General features: G+C 45.6%; 6 protein-coding genes across 6 annotated transcripts; 4 read left to right on the forward strand and 2 right to left on the reverse strand.

Annotated features, from left to right (window-relative positions):
* Window positions 1-681: 681 nt before the first annotated feature.
* EDB93DRAFT_1108020 (uncharacterized protein) lies at window positions 682-1,861 on the reverse strand (the record flags this gene model as incomplete). The annotated part of the gene is made up of 5 exons (XM_041447793.1): window positions 682-708; window positions 764-1,093; window positions 1,148-1,380; window positions 1,519-1,581; window positions 1,642-1,861. The coding sequence occupies 5 exons, from the start codon at window positions 1,859-1,861 to the stop codon at window positions 682-684; spliced, it is 873 nt and encodes a 290-aa protein (XP_041302540.1).
* A 922-nt stretch (window positions 1,862-2,783) lies between these two features.
* On the forward strand, window positions 2,784-3,203 carry EDB93DRAFT_1108021 (uncharacterized protein; the record flags this gene model as incomplete). The annotated part of the gene is made up of 3 exons (XM_041447794.1): window positions 2,784-2,820; window positions 2,861-2,975; window positions 3,023-3,203. The coding sequence occupies 3 exons, from the start codon at window positions 2,784-2,786 to the stop codon at window positions 3,201-3,203; spliced, it is 333 nt and encodes a 110-aa protein (XP_041302541.1).
* A 1,389-nt stretch (window positions 3,204-4,592) lies between these two features.
* Window positions 4,593-5,735, forward strand: EDB93DRAFT_1255389 (uncharacterized protein; the record flags this gene model as incomplete). Its single annotated transcript, XM_041453773.1, has 5 exons — window positions 4,593-4,837; window positions 4,886-4,997; window positions 5,053-5,121; window positions 5,184-5,532; window positions 5,584-5,735. The coding sequence occupies 5 exons, from the start codon at window positions 4,593-4,595 to the stop codon at window positions 5,733-5,735; spliced, it is 927 nt and encodes a 308-aa protein (XP_041302542.1).
* A 9,768-nt stretch (window positions 5,736-15,503) lies between these two features.
* On the forward strand, window positions 15,504-18,025 carry EDB93DRAFT_1177564 (pyridoxal phosphate-dependent transferase). Its single transcript, XM_041450562.1, has 11 exons — window positions 15,504-15,839; window positions 15,893-16,008; window positions 16,060-16,128; window positions 16,187-16,299; window positions 16,349-16,468; window positions 16,522-16,786; window positions 16,846-16,908; window positions 16,963-17,102; window positions 17,158-17,269; window positions 17,329-17,447; window positions 17,512-18,025. Exons 1-11 carry the CDS (start codon window positions 15,715-15,717, stop codon window positions 17,893-17,895), a joined length of 1,626 nt encoding a protein of 541 aa, XP_041302543.1. The 5' UTR covers window positions 15,504-15,714; the 3' UTR covers window positions 17,896-18,025.
* A 388-nt stretch (window positions 18,026-18,413) lies between these two features.
* On the reverse strand, window positions 18,414-19,986 carry EDB93DRAFT_1255394 (uncharacterized protein; the record flags this gene model as incomplete). Its single annotated transcript, XM_041453774.1, has 2 exons — window positions 18,414-19,691; window positions 19,750-19,986. The coding sequence occupies 2 exons, from the start codon at window positions 19,984-19,986 to the stop codon at window positions 18,414-18,416; spliced, it is 1,515 nt and encodes a 504-aa protein (XP_041302544.1).
* A 661-nt stretch (window positions 19,987-20,647) lies between these two features.
* EDB93DRAFT_1255395 (pyridoxal phosphate-dependent transferase) lies at window positions 20,648-22,671 on the forward strand (the record flags this gene model as incomplete). The annotated part of the gene is made up of 10 exons (XM_041453775.1): window positions 20,648-20,661; window positions 20,724-20,839; window positions 20,893-20,961; window positions 21,013-21,125; window positions 21,174-21,618; window positions 21,674-21,736; window positions 21,791-21,930; window positions 21,985-22,096; window positions 22,152-22,270; window positions 22,336-22,671. 10 exons carry the CDS (start codon window positions 20,648-20,650, stop codon window positions 22,669-22,671), a joined length of 1,527 nt encoding a protein of 508 aa, XP_041302545.1.
* Window positions 22,672-22,745: the final 74 nt, after the last annotated feature.

Below are 22,745 nucleotides of genomic sequence, written 5' to 3' on the forward strand. Positions count from 1 at the left end.
TGGCGCTTAGGAAGATTTAGGAAAGAATAGTGGTTTGTTAAAGGTACTCGTGACATTACCCCCTCTTTAAGGTGAGTGTCATCATGAACAAATGAAGGTCGGATATTCTTTTCTCTCCATCGTTTGAAATCTTCCGTAAACAGTACTGAGCCTTTGATTCTTCTTATGGAACTCCGTTAAAGGAATTGGAGCGTTCTTCAAATTCTCTTCTGGCTCCCAAGATGACTCTTCCTTCGGGTATCCTTCCCATTTTACTAGGTATTGCAGCTTTCCTCGGAACAATCGGCTATCTAGTACTTCTTCTACAGCAAATTCTTCCTGATCGTCAATCAATTCTGGAGGTGGTCGGTTTGGAGGCGGATGAGGAATCAATCGAGATGCATGATATGGAGTGAGTAATTCTACATGGAAAACCGGGTGGATCTGATATTTCTCTGGCAATTTCAACTTGTAGTTCACTTCACCGACGCGTCTGAGCAGGTGCTGTGAGCCGTCAAACAACTGAGTAATGGTAGGATCACATACCGCAGTAGATAGACTATGCACAGGTTCAAAGTCGTTACCAAAAGGGTCTTTGTCTTCTTCTTGCGCAGAAAAAGGGTCTGGGTCTTCATAGTCGTCCAAGTCAGTAGCGACAGCATGAGGGTCTTGATCTTCAATATCAGTACAGATGGATCGGCATCATTGAAGCTGTTCGTGCAAGGTTTCCTAAGAAAACTATGAGTTAGTTGACGCGCAACACCTCGAACAAGTGAAATCTTACCTCTTCTTCAGTTCTTTCGAGCCATTCCTCATACTCACTCCACTGCACTGCAGGCACAACAACCATGAGTGAGAATTCCTTAGTCTTGAAAGTTGTTGTCTTCGGCGCATGTCGAGATTGGACCAAGCACTGAGCCAAAAAGTATGGAATAGCAGGCAAATGCCCAGATAGGTCAACCCAGGCAGCATCTCGGACGACAAATTCTTGAGTGCGCCAAGGAAATCCCCTTCCAAATGTGAGGATTTTGGGTAGAATGGTATCGAATGCAATTGCTATGAGACTAGGGGTGTCCAAGCGAGCATCAATATCCTTCTTTCCTTCACATATATTCTGGTATGAGCAGTCAGAAATATAACAACACAAGAGAGATAGAAAAAATCATACCCCGAAGTTGATACCACGTCCGCTTTTCTTCCATGAATTCCCCTCATACACAGCTGTTATCTCTAATGTAATAGTCTCCACAGGGGGTGGAGCGTATGCTAGTTTAGCCCATTGCTCACGCTCCAAACTATATTGAGCGTGGTGTGCCGAGTACCCTGTGGGACCAGGTACCCTGTTCTGGCTGGAACCAACTGGTGGTTGTTGCCATAATAAAGGCACGGTAATATCTGGGCCTGGAAGGTGGCCCATATGCACAGCGCTACTCGAGGGCTGAGATAGGAAAGGAACCACACTGAGGGGGGTTGATGGTAGCCATGAAATTCCGCCATTGAGATGTAATTACAAGTTCTAAGTAGAGAAATGGGACTTACATCTGCGCTGTGCAGCATTTACACTTTGCCGTATGACGTTAGGATCAGGGAGTGATTGCGCAGCTAAATATAATCAATTGCGTCATTGGTCAAAAATTACATAGGAAATTTAAGTGTACTTACAAGAAGGGCGAACTGAAGAGGGTCGGACTGATGTCAAAAGCTTCTGTGCATATCGTAAGTAACACGCTCTACAGACGAAGCGACCAGGTTGGCTGGGCACAATGGTGGCAATGTAATGATATGGTGCGCCTTTCAGGATAACGCTACCGCAAGCAGGTCGACCACAGATACGATCTTCCTTGGCAATAGCATCCTCAGTGAACTGAGATACAAGTTCCATGTTGGCAGTGGCAGTAAGTACTTGTGCGATGAGGATGAGTTTAAAGAATACTGTTAGAACAATGGCCCTACAATACTTGAGAAACGGACTTATATATTGGACCATCCAGGACAACTCACCGCTTGCGTCTAAGTTGAGGTTTATCCCGCAGCACTGAGGTGCATCTGATAAGTTGAGAGTTGCCGAATTCTCCATGTTGGATAGTTAGGATCAGAGTCACCATGATTATGGTCATATTCAGTCAGTGTCCAGCTAAAACAGACTCGGAAAACGGTGCATTGAGCATCCAGTGTGTTTCATGTGTCGGACTTTAGTATCAGACTTATTCTATAACCTTGCACCCGGGCTCAGTACAGCCACGAACTTGTTCATGTCGGACTTTTGTTTGTGTCGGGCTCAGCCGCCGTTTGTCGTGTCCAGCCTGTAAGTCTTGTGTTCAGCCTGCAAGAAGTGCCTTGACTATAATCTTGCTGTATCTTGCTATTGTTCAACCGCCTCTTATCTAAGATCTTGGTGTTCAAGTTAGTATTCAATGTGCCTGCCTGACCGACTCTTATTGAGACATTTAGTTTGCCTATTTTATTGAAGTCTTCAGTGTAGCGCTCAGTGTGCTATTAGTGTTCAGTGTGCTTGTCTCTTATTGGTGGGTGTTCAGTGGCCTATGTGCCTATCTCTGACCCTTATTGAGGTGTTCAGTGCACCTATTGCGCCTATTTGACTTACTGGTGGATATTCAGTGCACCTATCTCTGACTCTGATTTGTGGGTATTCAGTGCACCTATCTCTGACTCTTATTGAGGTGTTCAGTGCGCTCTTCTCTTATTGGTCTTCAGTACTCCTATTCAGCTGACTCTTATCTCTACCAGTACTCGCACATGAGTTTTTAAACGCTGGCTATATGGTGACCGCCACTTGTACCGCTATGCCTAACCAGAACAAGCCAACCCATACGTATTTCTGTATGTGTAGTTTACAGGCTGACATAACTTATAATATCAGCGCCTCTTGAGGAGATCACTCCACATATTCTTAGGTACTGGAAAGCTCGTCAAACTGACAAGAAGATTGTAGAGAACTTGCGGAACCACTATGATACATCTCGCTATGGACTAGGGTCAGTCAATTTCCATTGAGTACTACTTTCCTAATGTTTGTGGGTAGGATCACGAAGTTCAAAGAGATACACAATGAAATGGGTCTTTTGCGTACCCGCAAGCAGAACCACTCAATTGATTCCATCCGTGAAGCCATGATTGAGCTCCGCCAGGCATACCCAAATGCCAGTGTGCGGGAAATGGTCATTTTGCTATTTCACGAAAAGGAAATGAACGTGTCGAGGTAACTCATTCAATTACCATTGATCTGTAAGGGATTTGACTAGCTATCAAATAGAAATCTGGTGATATCATACTGTGCCGCCTATGAAGCAGACCTTGTACGTCAACGAAAAGCTGGTCGCTGTTACAAGAACATCTAGACGCTTGGGCCCCTACTATTTTTCTCCTAATCCTCCTCGTATCAGCCCTCGCATCATACCCTTACCCCGACCTTACCCTTGTCATCCTCGTCATCCTCGCATTCCCTTTCGCCCTCTACCTGTCGCTTCAGCAAAGCCAGTACATCTGGCCGGATCCTTTCGCTGACAAAGCATACCCGTGCTCCGTTTCACCACCTGACTGATCCTGCGGACAGTCCCCTTGCCCTTACTGTCTGGACGGTAGCCTATGATATGATGCACGACGCATCCCCTTTGCCCCATTTCCTTTCTTGATCTCTGACTCGGTGCGCAGTCGCACATGCGACTTATACTTAGATCCGCAGTTGCACGATCGTGCCCCTGCGCGTTTCACTTCTTATTCTGATCGTTGACTCACTTTCTTATCTAGCACGTTCTACCTCGACCGAACGTGCCTTCCTGTTATAGCTATACCTTTTACTGATTGCCTCTCCCGGTAGTACAAGTTATCACCCACTAATACGTCTCCTATCCTCTATATAAACTCGCTACCATGTACTATATTCCCTAACTTGAATCTACTTGGTTCTTGACCTCCTACTCTCACCAGAGTGATCCTTCTGCCTCGCCAGCAGTCTATATTCTATCTTCTTATCTGCTCATCGCGGATAAGCCTATAGTCTCGACCTTTACTCATCGACTTCGTCGACGAGCAAAGCCCCTGTTAACTAGTCGGACTTCCGTCCTTCTAATTAACGACGATCCTTACGATTAACCTTTGGGTGTCATAAGCCTAGGCCGATATAGCTTATCGTCTCGCACCCGCGTGACATAAGCTACCCGATTTGGACATAGGCGTTAAATCGTACTTGCCAAAGACACGCCAAGTACGACCCCTAACCTTGGGCTAGCCCAAGGACGTCCACAGACCGTTGACGACACAAGCTCTGTTTGAGCGTCGCCAACAGATACCATCCAAGTTGTAACAGTCGCCTTAAGCGCAGGCGGTTCTGGGCTGCAGGCGTCAATGATATATTTGCCGTCGACCAGCACAATAAGTGGCTTCGATTCGGACTTGCATTGCATACTGGGGTAGAGCCATTCTCCGGCCGTATCATGTGGATCCGAGTCTGGCATTCGAACCGCAACCCTCAACTCATTCTCACATACTATCTTGATACCATCGAGAAACTGGGCCATAAGTTTATTTAAATAACTATCTATTGTGCTATTTACTTATTCAAGTTGCCCTACCTGGGTATGACAGACATTCCAATGGTGACTCAGAGCGATCCTGGCACTGAAAACTACGGAATCGCCAATGCACATACCATGCTGTGTCAAATGTATGATCCGGCACTGCAAGGTACATTACAACACCGTTGGATGCAGACGAAGAAGAATGTGAAACCGGAGATCACCTGGTCTCAGTTACGGCATCGGTTTACCCCTGGTTTCGAAACACTTCTGGATGAAGGAGTGGAGAACAGCTGGTATGATAGTGACAACACCCTTCAGGTGTAAGTAACCTTCGCTCTAGTTCTCTGACATTTTAAGTTTGCTTACAGTTGCGCATTTAGCATGATCTTCCGTTGGGTCTTCATTCCATGGTTGCAGTGCGAGCTAGATAGGTATCAGGACCGTGTTAACAACACCCTCAAGAGGCCAGATCGTAACAAGGTATTTCAATGGTATTCATTTACATTCATTTAGCGCTTACGATCACATAATTTAGGTGCTTCCGCATGGCGTACCTAATCTAATATACGAGTCTGCAGAAGATTTTGGGGCTTTAGACTTCAAGGTATATTTTATTTGAACACTACTTGAATTGCATTGTAACTAACTGGTGTATCATTCTACTAGGTAGCAGTGAAACAAGATGCTATAGACCATGTCCGCAATATCTATGTGAACCCCGATCATCCTGTCTTTGATTTGGTTCCCAAACTGCTCAATGATCTTATTCAAGACTGTTATGATGATTTAGGCTGTCCTCCAGTCACTTGCCAGTCCGTGTGGACAATTTACTTAGATTTGTATCATTCTATTCAGCACTCTGCACAGATACCAGCCATTGTCGATTCTCTTACAGATGTCACCGACTCGGATGAAGAACATTTTCCTCTCCTCGAAAACCAAAAGGACCTGTTTTTTCATGGGGATACTGATAGGGCTTACTACATGGGTGGTATTCACGGCAGACATGGTCTCGGTATGTTTTTCTCAGTTTGAATTAACTTTGTTTTAAATTATTGTACAACAGATGCATCTGATCATCGCCAGCTGGATGAACTGGCTGAGCTGGATGAACCAGGTGCTGACTTACTCCCTACAGCTCCGATCATAGAAGAGGAGGGCTTGGTTATTACAGGATTCTCTGATGAGGAGGACAATGATGAAACATATGTTTGGTAGCTTACTGTCACAACCCAATAACGAATTAACGCTGGGTCGAAGACTAGGACTCAAACTGAGGTTATCGGACAAGAGAGGAGAGGAGCAAGTACGTCTTGGATTGCTACAATGTAGATACAAGAGGTTTGAACTAAAGAACTATCGACCAAGACATGCTACCTATATACAACTATTGAGACGGAGATTGAAACTGAGTTACAACTACTAGCCAATCATAAAAAGAGAAAAGGAATCGTACCATAGAACATCGTAGAATATTAAAGAAGCATCACGTGACCATATCTTATCTTATCTAATCTATTCACAATCAAAGAACTCGTCTTCTTCATCAGTCACATCGAAGACACGTGTCGTGGGTGCTAAAGGTATTTCAGGAATGATAGACGCTTTCAGGGTAGGGTTAGGGTTTAACTTAGGCGCTGTGTATTGGCGCTTAGGAAGATTCAGGAAAGAATAATGGTTTGTTAAAGGTACTCGTGACATTACCCCCTCTCTAAGGTGAGTGTCATCACGAATGAATGAAGGTCGGATATTCTTTTCTCTCCATCGTTTGAAATCTTCCGTAAACAGTACTGAGCCTTTGATTCTTCGGTATTTTCCGGCTGCGGCCGTGGGATTCTTTTTATGGAACTCCGCTAAAGGAATTGGAGTGTTCTTCAAATTCTCTTCTGGCTCCCAAGATGACTCTTCCTTCGGGTATCCTTCCCATTTCACTAGGTATTGCAGCTTTCCTCGGAACAATCGGCTATCTAGTACTTCTTCTACAGCAAATTCTTCCCGGTCGTCAATCAATTCTGGAGGTGGTCGGTTGGGAGGAGGATGAGGAATTAATTGAGATGCGTAATATGGCGTAAGCAATTCTACATGGAAAACCGGGTGAATCTGATATTTTTCCGGTAATTTCAACTTGTAGTTCACTTCACCGATCTTCTCTAGTATTTCGAAGGGACCTAGACGACGATCTGACAGCTTTTGACTCGGACGACGTTGTTTGAGGTTCTTCGCGTCAAGCCAGACTTTGTCTCCTTTCTTATACTGAGGTGCTTCTTTTACTCCTTTGTCGTAGAAACACTTCATGCGCTCATTGACCATCTTAAGAGTATTTTCGGCATCATCTCTCGCTTCTTTCATTTGATCAACTCTCTCATTGGCGGCGGGGATTACGGACATAGAGTTTGGATGTATCGTGAAATCTGGGTTATACCCATAGAGAACTTTGAATGGACTGTGACCGGTTACTGTGACTGCATTGTTGTGTGAAAACTCTGCTATCGGCAGCCAAGATACCCAATCATTCTGTCTATATGACGTGAACATGCGCAAATATTGTTCTACTTCTTGGTTTACGCGTTCAGTCTGTCCATCGGTTCTAGGGATGATAGGAGGTCGATGCAGACCATTTTGTTCCTAATCTTTTTGACATTTGTCCCATGAACTTTGATATGAACTGAGTTCCTCTATCTGAGATCACTTTCTTCGGTGTTCCATGATGTTTCCATACGTTTTTCAGAAATAGCTCGGAAATACCCTTTCGAGTCTACGTCTTTGGTGGTGGGAATGAAGTGTGCTTGTTTCGAAAATCGATCGACGACTACAAAAATGCTATCACACCCTTCACTCTTCGGCAAATCCACTATTAGGTCGCAGGTGATTGTCTGCCAAGGTCCTTCTGGGACTTCATTTGGCTGTAAAGGCCCTGTTGGTCTACTCGGAAGCACTTTCGTTTGTTTGCACCTATCGCAACCATCTACGTAATCGTGGACATACTTCGTCATTGAAGGCCACCAATAGTTTCTGGAAATCAATTCTAAGGTCTTAGCTCGTCCAGGATGTCCAGCCGGTGGAGAGTCGTGAAACAACTCTAATATCTCTCGGCGGATCTCTTTGTCATTTGGAACGTAAACTAATCCTCGGAATAACACCAATCCATCCTCCACATTCCATTCTTCGATTCCTCTACGCAATTGAACCGGTGCTGCTTTAGCGTTTCTAATGCTTTAGCGACTTCAGGTTCTCGTTCTGTGCATTTTCGTATCTTTTGGAGTAAATGTTTTTCTCCATGCACCAAAACTTGACCTCTTTTAGCAGCTTTTACAGTAAAGAATTCCGGTTTCAAAAGAATGCGATCTGAGTTATCGTTTTCTACCCCCCCTCTATGGTCTGATCTCCGAGAAAGACGGTCTGCTTTGTCATTAACCACACCAGGCTTGTGTTGGAGTGTAAATTCATACTCCGCTAGGAAAAGACTCCATCTAGCTTGCCTTCTGGTCAACTTTTGACTCGTCATGAAATATTCTAGGTTCTTATGATCTGTCCATATTTCAACCGGGTGAGGTGCTCCCTGCACATAGTGCCTCCACTCCTCCAACGCTCTAATGATCGCTAATAACTCTTTATCATGAATGTCGTAATTTCTTTCCGCATCATTCATTGACTTAGAGTAATATGCTACTGGATGCCATAATCCATCTTCCATCAGTTGAGAGAGAACCGCTCCTGTTGCGTAATCTGAAGCATCGGTCTCTATTTTCTTTTTCTTCTCAACATCTGGCATGACTAGAACGGGAGCTTCTGTGAAACGTTTCTTAAGTTCATCAAAAGCTTTCTGTTGTTTCTCCGTCCAGTCCCATTTGACATCTTTTCTTAGCAGATCATTCATTGGTCTGGCTATATCTGAGAACCCAAGTATGAATCTTCGATAGAAGTTGGCAAAGCCCATGAATGCTTGGATATCTTTTACGCATTTGGGAACAGGCCATTTCAATACTCCTTCTACTTTCACAGGGTCCATCGACACATTGCCTTCTTCCACAATTAATCCGAGGAATTCAACTTTAGACTGTTCGAAGCTACATTTCTCAGGCTTCAAGAACAGGTTGTTTTCCTTCAACCGTTTCAGGACTTCTCGTACCACCTTTCGGTGCTGCTCCCTATTTCCATTCGTGAAGACCATTATATCATCGATGTAGACGACTACTGTTTTGCCATCTATTAGGTCTCTCAGAATTTCATTCATCATAGTTTGGAAGGTTGCAGGCGAGTTCGTAAGTCCAAAATACATTACGGTCAGTTCGTGGTGACCAAACGGCGTTTTGAAGGCCGCCTTCCACTCATCTCCTTCTTTCATGCGAATATTATTGTATCCCCATCGTACATCCATCTTGGAGTACATCGTGGCACCGGTTAAAGCATCAATTAGATCTTGAGATCTCGGTAGCGGGTATGCATTTTTCACCGTTTTCTCATTGAGCTTTCTATAGTCCATCACCGGTCTTAACTTGCCATCTTTTTTGGCCACAAAGAAGAAAGGTGCTGCTACTGGAGATTGTGAATTTCTGATACGTCCCAGTGCAGTCTCAGTTTTCAACCATTCTTTCAATGTATCCATCTCTTTGGGTGATAACGGATAAGGTTTCGCATTTGGCGGAAGATCGCCCTCGTCTTTAAGATCTATCGCATGATCCCACTTCTTTCTTTCGGGGAAGCGCTTAGATTCTTCTTCTGAGAATACTCCCAGGTAATCATGAAGCCAGTCCGGTACCATTTCTTCTACCGATTGCTTCTTTTTAGTAGCTTCTTCTGCTACCTTCTGCTCCATGGCAACCGAGGCTTTATAACGAATCCATAGTCTCTCTGGACTCTCTTCGTCTTCTATTTCCTCAACCGTCGCCCTCTTCATCGACATATCTTCTTCATCCTCGTCTTCATCGTCCGTAGGAATCAGATCAGGTACATCATCTATCTTTTTTTGTTCTTTTCTTTTTTCTTTCTTTTTTTGTCTTCTTTCTTTTTTAGTCTCACATTTTACAGGGCATCGAGAAAGTGCAAATCGTCCTGCATTCTAGTCAATCTCTGGATTATGATATCTCAACCAATCTATACCGATAATAACATCATCGTTTCCTAAGTCTGTAACCATGAAGGCTGCTTTCTCTTCTTCATGATCACCAATCTTTAGACCTAGTTCTGCAAAATGAGTCATTGATCCAGCGGCATTTAGTGATCCATCAATGTTCCTGACTGAAATAGGCCTTAATAATTTACGGCATTTCACACTGTTCTTTTCCACAAACTTCTCACTGATAAATAGTGTTGATGCACCGCAATCCACAAGTGCTTTTACGTCTGCTTGTCGGTTCTTTCCTTTCAACGTTATTGGAATATAAAAATGCTCAGATTTGGATCTAATATGTACTTCTGATACATCTTGAAACGTAGAAAGAATAGAGAAACGATTGTTCGGGTCTAGGTCTGCAGACTTTGACTTCAACCCCTTTAAAAATCCTTGCCTTTGTTAGAAGTGATCCAATCTGTGAACCACTTCGGCGCGGAGTTTTCTTCGACAACAGCAGCCGCTTTGACTTGCGCTTTTGGCGCACCTTTACAGTTTCTCGCTATGTGTCCTTGTTCTCCACAGCGGTAGCAGGTGAAAGCGCCAGGCTTTCCTTGGGGTTTGGGAGCTCCCCTCTGCTTGCCAGAGTCCACATCCATAGCGTCACTGTCTTTGCTAGGACCAGCCTGCCTTGGGTTATTGAAGGTTCTTGGGGTTTCCTTGTTAGGGGTCCACCAATTACTCTTCTTCTTTTCAGTGTCTAGCTCCTCGTAGTTACGTCCAATCTGTATGGAGTAATCTATGAGCTTCTTGAGGGTGTCTTTCTCAGACGCTGGAATATGAGCGAGTTGCTCCTTGATCCGGGTTTGTAGACCAGATCGGAATTTGAGGCGGAGGTCGTAGTCGGAGTATTTGGTAAGTGCAGCCTTCTGCTTGAAAGCTGCTGCGTATTCAGGCACTGATGAAGATCCTTGCTTCAGGGTTTCCAACTCCCTGATAGCTTTTCCTTCTCTGTCATCTTGGCCCCACATGGTCTCGAATTCTTTCGTCCAATCCTCAAAGGATATTGGCTTGGAATCAAGCTCAATAACATATTTCTGCGCCCATTTAGCAGCAGATCCTTTAAGGAAAGACAGGGCAGTCGTAATTTTCTGCCTGTCTGTGATTAACGGCCACTGTGACATGTATAATGCCAACTGAGTGGTGTAGACTTCTATGGAGATTGAATCTTTGTCTCCAGTGAATTCTGTGGGTTTCGACAATTTGACTTGCGAAGTATTCGGGGATTGTGCGAATCTCTCCAGCTTCTTCTTCAGTTCTTCTATTTGTGCATTTTGAGCTCTGAGTTGAAGTTGTTGAGTCGCATTCTGTGCGCTGAGGGTATTATTGTGGTTGAGGAGTTCTTGTGTCCTCACGTACAAATCGTGTGTTGCCATTGTGATAGCGTTCTGTACGTAGTTGGTGAATTCCACTGGCATAGCTATGCCTTGTGGTTGTGGTCCCTGAGGCCCTTGTTCTTGGGGTTCTTGAGGGTTCTTGGGTCCCATTTCTGTTTCGTTGACTTCAGCCATAGTGCCAGGTGCGTTCTGGAATCCAATTCACTAATGACTGTTGAAGAGCGGGTCGTAACGGCTCTTCCGGATAGGAAAGATGATGAAAGGGGAGAAGGGAAAAAGGATACGTAAATGGAAAGCTAAAGGGGTCCCCAGTACTAACTGGATCAACCTCGTCCTTTAGGGTCAAAGGGTTCTTTAATCAACCCGACTGACACTTCCCTAATTACTAACTAAAAGAAGTACATAAAGCTATGCTTTGTTAAGTGGGAAAAACACTGTGTGCTTCGTGTGTGCTACTTCTCAGTCACCGAAAGGGTACAGGTCTAGGACAAGTTATCACTCTTCCAGCCGAAGCTTACAAGTGCGAGTCTCACTAGAATCCCATATCTAAATCCTCATGGTAACGATGGTAGGACTATCCGCAGATGCGACAGTTCCACTAGACTTAACGAAAGGTTCTACGTGCGTATGAAGAAAGGTGTAGGTATGAAAGCAACTATAGTAACGTTGAGCAGGCAGGGTCTTGGGCCAGCACTCAAAGTTGTAGTGAGACGCCTAATGTCGTCAACACCTCCGTATACTGGCGGCTGCAATGTAAGGCAGGGCCTGGTATAGGACTACTAACTACAAAAGACTATTCGTGAAAAGCTCAAGCGAGCAAAAGGATGGGTTTCAGAAAATGTGGTCGCGACTGTTTAGGTCGGGCAATGGAAAACGTGTGATGATGATGAGAGATGTGCGAGCGGTGTGCAAAGAGTCGGAGTCTCCTATAGTTCAAACCTAATGTCACAACCCAATAACGAATTAACGCTGGGTCAGAAGACTAGGACTCAAACTGAGGTTATCGGACAAGAGAGGAGAGGAGCAAGTACGTCTTGGATTGCTACAATGTAGATACAAGAGGTTTGAACTAAAGAACTATCGACCAAGACATGCTACCTATATACAACTATTGAGACGGAGATTGAAACTGAGTTACAACTACTAGCCAATCATAAAAAGAGAAAAGGAATCGTACCATAGAACATCGTAGAATATTAAAGAAGCATCACGTGACCATATCTTATCTTATCTAATCTATTCACAATCAAAGAACTCGTCTTCTTCATCAGTCACATCGAAGACACGTGTCGTGGGTGCTAAAGGTATTTCAGGAATGATAGACGCTTTCAGGGTAGGGTTAGGGTTTAACTTAGGCGCTGTGTATTGGCGCTTAGGAAGATTCAGGAAAGAATAATGGTTTGTTAAAGGTACTCGTGACACTTACTGTAGAGTCCATTGTTTTGTGTTCTTGTTTTTGTCGTCCTTTGGGCTGTAGTAATACGGCGCTTGGCCACACATTGATTAAAAAAATTTGAGTGGGCACAGGTGTACGGAGTCCCTGCATCACACCTGCCTAGTATGGGGTGTTGTCACGCTATGTAACGAGCGCGGCTGTCCTGTCTTCCATACCATCAAGAAGCCACTACACCCACTACCGCATCCGTGCCGCAGCATAGTACTCAACTTGTTCTCGGGATTCAGACTCTCAAAAGCATGACCGTGAGGCGCATAATTGATGAGTTTGACGGTAAACCAATTATATTGTGCACGTCAACAGTGATTATCGAAACTAAGAGTGAAATGTGCTGATTTGGTGCGGGTGCGGCAGTAATGATGCGTTAGTGGTGCGGCAAAATACCTGAGCCCCGCAGTTTGCCAGTCAAGGCAAGTCACGATTATAACCTACACGTTTCCTTGCACCAAGTTATTTGTGTCAATCAACATTCCATCCTCATTCGATTCGTATGAGGAACATTCTCTGTTACATAAAGTCCCATGCTTGGAGTTTACAAGGAGATTCGGAAAAATTTTCAGCTCAATTGTGCCAGTACATACTATCATTTCTGCACTGGGTCCTACTGACACGGCTGTCTTCATTTCTCTATGGCACGATTAAACTAATTCGAGAGCAAATCACAATCGAAGAGTCGCTATTGAGATGTTGAAACGTTAATTTTCAAATCTTGGAGCTCATGGCATGGTGTTCACCACCACATCAAACATAGCGGCCCCTGGGTCACCTCGGATACCGCATCCTGTCTGATCCAGTCATTCAAATTGACGATATCTTCCCGGTGAGTACCCTTTATATCATTTTACATTGCATTGATGCGACCCCACACATGATACACCACCACCATGCACATGTTAGTCAAGAATGCTAACGTGAGTGCCACTTTGTTGTGAAAGTCGGGGATTTGGCCGACTCTGGGGTTATTCTATGTAGACTCTGGAGCCAAGTCTAAGTTAGCCTGCCTCATGCGTGACACTATGTTTTCCTCGAGAGTGTCAACGTGAGCTGAGGAGCGTTATGTTGAAACGCGCAGCATACACTCGCAACTACGTCAGACATACCATCCCACGTGAGTCATTCTTCATCCGAGTGCAATGGACTAAATTTGGAGTGAGGATATTGTCTGACGGAATGTTCAAGGCAATTAGTCTACCTGGTCATCAAGGTTTTACATGACGAATACTTATGGATGTAGACTAGTGGCGACCTTACGCTTACTACCAGTGACCAGACATTGATCCTGGTCTTGGTTCAGGTACCAAAGGAGACTCGGCGTTTATGTGCTGCACACTTAACCTTTGAACCCCCATCGTCTTGGAATTTCGACAAGTAGCCGCGGACAACATCTTTCCTTTTTCCGCCGAGCTGCTGGCACACCACTTTTTGTCAGAGAGAATGTTCCAGGCAAGAAAGTAGTCTGCCTGCCGACCAATGGTATCTAGTCGCTGAGTGCCTATTGTCAAATATCAATTCACTAATACGGCCTGACGCAAACGATTCCGAAATACTTTAGCCGTTCAGCCGCGGACGATTTTTGATGATCTTGCTCCATTGATAATCAATTGATCCTCTTGCACCATCTACCTGATACTGAACCTGAATCGCATCAATGCGTATCTTCTTGACGCCACGAGAGGGTCCACGGGGGAAATAGCGACACTGTCATGCATGTGGGTTTGTGCGACTAATAAGGCTTCTCATACATATCTTGTACTACAGACAGGGACCTGCCCAGTGGATATACTTATACTCTATGAGTCCACCTAGTATACTAATCGTGGCCACCCATTTCCAACGTTGGACAGGCCGGAACTGCTCTCCAGAGCTGTGTACCGATTAATGCGTCCATTATGCTACAGGTGTCTAGGACCTTAGGATTTGCCGAGATTTGTGACACCTCTACCTCTTATCATACCTCTCGATTCGCTAACCAACTCCATCGACCTACACAATCTCTACTCCACATTCCACACTTGGGTTGCCTAAGGCTGCTGATGTGTCCCATTACAATGCTGTAGTACGGATTACCTCGGGCACTATCTGGATGAGGACTACGTCATTGTTCTTAAAATGCATTATCAGATGATAATCGGAGTCAGCACCAATAACTGTCTAGGCCTTGAGTCTTTCGTACGATATAGCTGGAAGTTTTTGAAGTTCCTTCCCATCTAAAGATGCCACCGAATGTCAGTCTGGGCGCAAGGCATCTGCCGGGTCTTGGTCTAGAGTTACACCTATTATGTCAATGAGTGTCTCACAATCACATGGTTAAATGATTCAGGGAAACCGCTGGGGTGTTCTTGTGTTCTCGTCATCGAAGGTTCTGTTCAAACCTGTCAAGGTCGCGAAGGGTCTTTCGCATGTGAGGATCATGAACACCCTGAAGACACTATGGTCCAGATTATGACTACGTCATGGTGTCGAAACGTGCGTTGCTGCGGAACTGTCTAAGTTTTGCAATTGCTTTTATGTTATGTGACCGAAACTAAAGCAAAAACGATGAACCAAAATTTGACCCCTGAAGACACCAGGTTCCTGACGATGCAGTTCACGCGCTGACTCGCAAGGCCGCTTCCAATAGCGAAAATGGCCAAGAACTTTAAGCACTTGAAACCCACTTGTTGAAATTATCATAATCGATGAAGCATACTGGTGAATGGTCAGCTCAAGATCTGGACAACTCCCTCGATTATATTTTCTGAACAGTCATTGGCTAGAACATTGTGTTAATAAGTAGATACTCGTGGCGTTGTGACTCAAAATTCAGAATTTGGAATGAGTTTTCTAGACTTGGTGACATGGGGCCAGCTGGCGCGGAGCCCCTCATTTGTTTCAGTGAGAATCTGGAACATTATATGTAATTGATAGGATCACCTGAAAACATACTTAGTATACTACTGCAATGCATACGGATTCAGTGCTCAGCGCTCCGAGTCAGCAATCAATGTTGAATCTTGAAAAGGTCGAGCCTCTCTTGAACTAGTATGCCTGAGACATTGGACAACCTTCAGTGGGTGCTGACCTAAGAAGGCAAATCGTCCTTGATTGGTCCAAATATGTTGACTGACCTCGAAGCTTCACACTCTTATTGATTCCCCTTCTTTTTGATCTTGAAGCCTATCCCACTCTGCCAGCACCTTGAACACCACACCATCCATTGGCAAAATGACCCTTGATACGTAATGCGAGTCCACTCCCGGAGGCATTCCAAACCACCGGGACCAGTAGTGGGTACATGTTACTAATTATTTATTTATGCAAATGCAGCAGGACTATAAAGACATATCACCCAGCGGCTCCAACTGCATAAAACCACCTGTATCCATTCCAAGCCAACTCCTACCTAACCAAAAATTTGTTGTCATCATGAATGCTGAACAGTGCGTTCTGCAAATGTCAAACTCTGGCCTTGGTTATATCTGATGAATCCCAGATTTCGCAGAGCTGGCTATCAAGCCATCGATAGAATATGTGACTACCATATCACCTTGAGGGATAGGCCTGTCTCATCCCAAGTCGAGCCAGGGTACCTCAGGAAGTTGCTCCCTTGTACGCATTTTCATTCCCCCTCGCGCTTCCTTCTTATAATCTTGAGCGCAGCCTCCGCCCCCACTGAAGGCGAGGACTTCCAGCTCATCGCGGACGACTATCAAAAGTACATCATTCCTGGTACTTGAACCTGACTTCAATTATTCCACGAATTGACTTATCTCATTCGTGCTGACAGGCCTGACACACTGGCAGCACCCCTCATTCTTTGCATACTTCCCTACGTCAAGCACATTCGAGGGTATACTTGCAGAACTATACGCATCTAGCACATCTAACCCTGGATTCAATGTATGTCGCTCTAATGCAAATCTCCTGCTGTCTTTGTGACTTTTTGCAGTGGTCTGCCAGCCCAGCATGTACGGAGCTTGAGGCTGTGGTCATGGACTGGATCGCTCAATTACTAGGGCTTGATGAGTCGTTCTACAACATCTCCAAGGTCGGTGGCGGCGTAATCCAGGTTTGTTCCTCACCCCTTCACATTTCTAATTTATACTGATCGCCATGCATTAGACGTCAGCATCTGACTCTGCGTTAGTCGCAACTGTCGCTGCACGTTCACGATATATTCGTGAACACCCTCAGGTGGCGATGGAGAATCTCGTGCTCTATACCACTACCCAAACCCACTCGCTTGGGAAGAAAACTGGGCTTGTCTTAGGCCTCAAAGTGCGCGCATTGGAAGTCACAGCACAGGATGACTTTGCATTGCGTGGAGACACACTCAAGGCAGCATTGGAGGAGGATATGAATGCCGGATTCCACCCTTTCATCCTGAGTATGTTCTTCGCATGAATTGCTGTCTTGAAATTCATTTTTTTTTTTTTCATTCTGCAGTCGGTACGGTAGGGACGACATCTTCCGGTGCTGTCGATCGGCTCGACGAGATTACTGATGTCGGTATGTATACCGATCATGTCATTAAATCTTTTTAAAATACAATTTTACGCGTAGCGAAACATTACCCTTCCCTTTGGCTGCACGTTGATGCTGCATGGGCAGGCGTCGCATTCGTATGTCCAGAATATCGCGAAGCATACCAACTGCCTGCCATCAATAATTATGTAGACTCTTTCTGCACCAATTTCCACAAGGTTTTTTTTACTCCTGTTTCGTGGCATCAGTCTAGGGCTCATCAACATTCGGCAGTGGGGTCTAATCCATTTTGATGGTCCTTGTTTGTGGGTGCGGCACCGGAAACATCTTATCGACGCGCTAGACGTCACACCTGAATATCTGCGATCGAAGGACGGAAATGCTGGTCTGTCTCCAAGTCCCGTTATGATTATTGCCCGTTGTATAAACGACGAATGTGTATAGGTACCGCTATTGATTACCGCAATTGGCACATAGGTCTTGGCAGACGGTTCCGGTCGCTAAAATTCTGGTTTGGACTTCGTGCACGGGGGGTCAAGGGTCTCCAAAAGTACATCACCGACGTACGTTAGCTAGTTATCGTCAGTATCTTCTTATCCATACTGACACTTTTCCCTGTCTCGCCAGTGCATCAAGTTGAACACCAAGTTCGCACAGAGTATTTATGAATCCGATTTATTCTCCTTCGTCACCCGACCTTCCCTTTCCATGACAGTCTTTAGGCTTGCACCAAAGTCCCTTCCTCAACTCAGGACTTCCGAGCTAAATATTTTGAACCGTGCTTTCTATACACGACTTGCAGCACGGAATGATATTGCAATCACCCAGACGGAGTTGAATGAGGTGTTTTGTATTAGGATGGTGATTGGGGCTGAAAAGACTCTAGAAAGTGATGTCGAGCACGCGTTGTCGTTGATGAAGGATGAGGCGATGGTTTTGATGAAAAACTGGGAAGGGATTGGAGGTCGGAGAGGCAGGAAGACGCATGTGGTTCCATCTCACTCTCACTAAAATATGCCCATTGGACTTAGCTGTAGTCCTTGATGGGCCTGTATTTTTTTCCCAATACTTTGGGTGTAATCCTGACTATCCTTGTATTCGCTCTCCTTTCTTTTGTGTAATTGGATTCTTTTTCCTCTCACATCGCCCGGCTCTTGATGCTCGTGGCTTTGTTCATCGGCTACCTCATTGGATCAGTCTGATTCAATCGTCCAGATTAGGCTCTTGCTTTTTATCCCGCAGTATTGGACATTCATGGCAGCATTTCATTGAACCATCCTCGAATTCAAGATCGTTTCTAGGAATACAACACGAGCATGATTAGCGTGAAAAGTGTGATGACGAAACCGAAATTGAGAAGGCTAACAAAACTGCAATGTCCAACATATAGTACTGATAGCACAAGGCCTGCTGCTCAAGATGGCGTGACAAAACATGATTATTATAATGAATGCAAAGTCCAATGTGGCCTTCAGCACGACACTAAAACATGGTGAGATTATGTGCTCAAATATGAGTGTGTCTCATACTCAGGACTGCGAAGATGATGCTCCTATGATTTGACGGCCAATAACGGAAGAAGATTTGAAAGTTATGAGATGCCTGTTGACCTCTTCACAGGCCTCCCAGCATTGGCTTCCACCATACACTTGGTTAATTTTGTGGACGCAAGGGAGCATGTAGAAGATGATGCGAGCGATAGCTTCGGCATCCCTGACGTCAGGGGACTCAAGATCCAATGCATGTAGGGAGGTGTGTTGAAATGACTCGGTTGTGGGATCAATATCGATATGTGCGGCATCCATAAATATTCGCAGTTTTTGCAAGTGGGGACATAGGCGAAGCGCTGCGAATAATCCGCGGAATGTGACGGCAGGTGAACGAAGATGGAGGTCTCTTAACTCCAACGAGCGGATGTGCGGCCAACTTGACATGGCTTCAAAAAGAAGATCGTTGTCAAGATGGCTGCAGCAATGAGGGAAAATGAGTTTCAGGACTCGGAGTTGCCTGAAACAAAACAACTGTCTGATCGGTGTAAACAAATTTCCTGAGCGTTCCTGGACCAGTGATTCACCCGCGAAGATGACAACGCGTTCGAGGGTCTGACATGCACTGCACTGTGACAGGGCACGCAAGAGCAGGTCAGCCTCTGCCCTCTGCAAAGTATCCACATTGACCTTGACCCCCTTCAGCAAGGGAAATTCAAAGTTGCGCATGACTGCGATAATGTATGCTGCGCTGTCAACCGAGAAATAAAGATGCGTGATCTTCAGGGAAGGTACGGAATTGAAATCGTCGCTGCCGAACGGGTAAAGGACTTTGCCATGAATCCATACTGTGAGAAGGGTAGGGAGCTTAGAGAGGTCCTTCCATGTCGCCCAGTCGACCGGTGGACAACGCAAATTTACCAGCTGCTTGCACAAACAGAAACTAGTACTGTTAGACAGTGGGGAAATTTCACGTGATGGACCACACTGAAATATGATGGATAAGTCCTCCAAGGCAGCACAACGGGTTACGAGAACTTTCAGATCCAGCTGAATCTCCGGTATGACGCAACGACGCAGCATAGGGGACAGAAATAGATGCAAGTATCTGGGTGGAAGTAGAGTTCTAATCGTTGACAGTGACAGCAGTCTTGGGAAGATGCATATATCGACGGGTAGAGTTGAGATAAGGTGAAAATGACTATCACGGGTTATGGAAATTGAGCGCACACGGGCGGCATGGCGCAAAAACTGACGGGTCTCGTGCTCAGATAGAGGATCGACAGATTGAGAACAGAAGTGCTGCGTTGAAAAATCGTGCTATATCATGAAAGACTTGAACATATGATAGGACGTTGCGCGATTAGTCCACACTCACCTTTTTATCGCCACCATATATCATTGGATGCAGTCTTGTAACACAACCTAACAGCGGGTCTATTCCATTCATGTCAGCCCAAAGCAAATCCATTGCAGGCTCGTGGAAGGCTTTGCATGTGCTAGCAAGCGCTGCAAGGTATTTTCGACTCGACCGTCTAAATTCCGTCGAGTGATTCACCTGCTCGAATATGACCAGTAGGACATCTGGTACAAGGAGAGCCCGATGCTGCGACATAGTACTACCGCGAGGGGAATGGAATTGAATGGATAGAAGTGAATTTCATTTGACTTGTACTGCGGCCCGGTACTAGTCCGGTCAACATCACAGAGTTGGACCCGAGTTAGTATTGACTCACAACCAATCAGGCCATGCAAGTACAATCATCTCGCAATCGATTTCTCTTGCACACTCCAGCAGCTTGTCGGGCTCGTGAAGCTTCCCCGCCAATGTCGCCATCGCGTCTTGACCTCCCGGACCCTGGACTCGGTGTAAACAAACCAAAAAGAAGGAAGGGCCCAGCTGTTGATCTCGACCGGCATTCAACACTCTTTTCCGGGGATTTCTGTGAATACATCAACTTTGGTTGTGAGAACTGCCAAAGTATCTGCGATTGCTGTCGTTGAATGCTGTCAATTTTGTGATGCCACCGTGACAGCGCGGTCTCGACGTCGGAAATGCGAAACTTGAACTCTCACGAAAGCCTTGGCACCACCCCCTCCCTGGGACCGGTAGTCATTGGTGTGCTTGCGGCCTCAGCTGGAGGCTTGTGGTCACATGTGCAGTCAAATTTTCACGCTAGGCTGCGAATATTATCAAGTTTTCTCTCACCAATATATCAATCGTGCGAGTCGTAAGATGGCATGAACGACTCATACTTTCTTGACGCCCTCACGCCATGGATATTGAGCAGTATGTCTTTTACACTGATGCTCCTAATCCCATGGTGTCGACGCATATCTGACATACCGCAGATTCCGCAGAGCTGGTTATCAAGCCATAGACAGAATATGCGACTACTATATCTCTTTAAGGGATAAGCCTGTCTCGTCCCAAGTGGAACCTGGCTATCTCAGAAAGGCACTCCCAGGTGTCTACTTTCCATTCTGGCCTGTACTTTCTGTCTGATCATCCCCATTCCAGTGTCTGCCCCTACGGAGGGCGAGGACTTTCAACTCATCGCGGACGACTATCAAAAGTACATCATTCCTGGTATGTGACTGTGATTTTGCACAGATTCACCAATCTCATTCCGACTGACAGGTCTGACACACTGGCAGCATCCTTCGTTCTTTGCATATTTCCCTACAGCATGTACATTCGAGGGTATACTTGCGGAACTATACGCGTCTAGCACGGCTAACCCTGGATTCAATGTACGTCGCTCTACCGCAACCCTCCCATTATCTTTGTAACTTTTGTAGTGGTCTGCGAGCCCCGCGTGCACGGAGCTTGAGGCTGTGGTCATGGACTGGACCGCCCGATTCCTCGGGCTTGATAAGTCGTTCTATAATACTACCGAGGTCGGCGGCGGCGTCATTCAGGTGTGTTTTGCATTCTCACTTCCGTCACCAAATGATATCAATCCCTATGCCGTACACAAGACATCAGCATCTGACTCTGCGTTGACTGCAACTGTCGCTGCACGCTCCCGATATATTCGTGAGCATCCTCACGTGGCTATGGAGAACCTCGTGCTCTATACCACTACGCAAACGCACTCACTAGGCAAGAAAGCCGGCCTTGTGCTAGGTCTGAAAGTGCGTGCACTGGAAGTGACAGCAGAAGATGACTTTGCACTGCGTGGAGAGACATTAGAAGCGGCACTGAAGGAGGATGTGGATGCTGGGCTCCACCCTTTCATCCTCGGTATATTTTATCAATGGATCATATATCATGGAATTCACATCGTTCGTTCTTGTAGTCGCTACAATTGGTACAACGTCTTCCGGTGCTGTTGATCGGCTCGGCGAGATTGGTGATGTTAGTGCGTATACTGACCACGTACTTGGTTTTGATGAGAGCTCATCCCTACATGCAGCAAAACATTACCCTTCTCTGTGGCTACACGTCGATGCCGCATGGGCAGGCGTCGCACTTGTGTGTCCTGAATATCGCGAGGCATGTCAACTTCCCTCCGTCAATACTTATGCAGACTCGTTCTGTACCAATTTCCACAAGGTTTGTTCTATCTCCTGATATCAGCCTGGAGCTTATAGTATTGATATTCTGCAGTGGGGTCTCATCAATTTCGATGCCTCTTGTTTGTGGGTGCGACACCGGACACACTTGACCAATGCACTAGACGTCACACCCGAGTTTTTACGGTCGAAGTATGGGGATGCCGGTGCGTATTATCTCCTGAGTTGACGATTGACGAAATGAACGTCGGATTTGTCTAGGCACTGTCATTGATTATCGCAACTGGCATCTTGGTCTCGGTAGACGGTTCCGATCGCTTAAATTTTGGTTTGTTCTGCGTTCCCGTGGGGTTAAGGGGTTCCAAAAGTATATAACCGACGTATGTCAAGTATTGATGATTGATTCCAATGTAACGCCTGACATTCAGTGATCTTACCTCACTAGTGCATCAAACTCAACGCCAAGTTTGCAGAGCGCATACGGGAATCTGATCAATTCTGCTTCGTCGCGAAACCGTTCCTGGCACTGACAGTTTTCAGACTTGCACCTAAGTCCCTTCCTCACCTCACGGCTCTCGAGCTAAATACTCTGAACCGGGAATTTTACACACGGCTTGCAGCACGGAGCGATATTGCAATCACGCAGACGGATTTGAATGGCGTGTTTTGTGTGAGAATGGCGATTGGCGCCGAGATGACAGTGGAAAGGGATATTGATAGGGCGTTGGATGTGATCGGGCAGGAAGGACGCGCTACCTTGAGGGAGTGGGAGAGAACGTAGGTACTAGTCTGTAACTAGTTTCATTTATCAATGCGTTGGTAAGGGATATTTCGATGCAAGCTATTCTGAGAACA

This window comes from Suillus bovinus (genome assembly GCF_016758785.1).
Source record: "Suillus bovinus strain UH-Sbo-P2 chromosome Unknown EDB93scaffold_92, whole genome shotgun sequence".
NCBI lineage: Eukaryota > Fungi > Basidiomycota > Agaricomycetes > Boletales > Suillaceae > Suillus > Suillus bovinus.

What these genes read in the sequence shown, in the direction of transcription:
- EDB93DRAFT_1177564 (XM_041450562.1), top strand. Translation starts at nt 15,715, where the DNA reads ATGCAAATGCAGCAGGACTATAAAGACATATCACCCAGCGGCTCCAAC. An exon ending in GTCATCATGAATGCTGAACA is followed by an intron (nt 15,840 to 15,892) that starts GTGCGTTCTGCA and finishes GATGAATCCCAG; the next exon opens with ATTTCGCAGAGCTGGCTATC. An exon ending in CCTCAGGAAGTTGCTCCCTT is followed by an intron (nt 16,009 to 16,059) that starts GTACGCATTTTC and finishes TCTTGAGCGCAG; the next exon opens with CCTCCGCCCCCACTGAAGGC.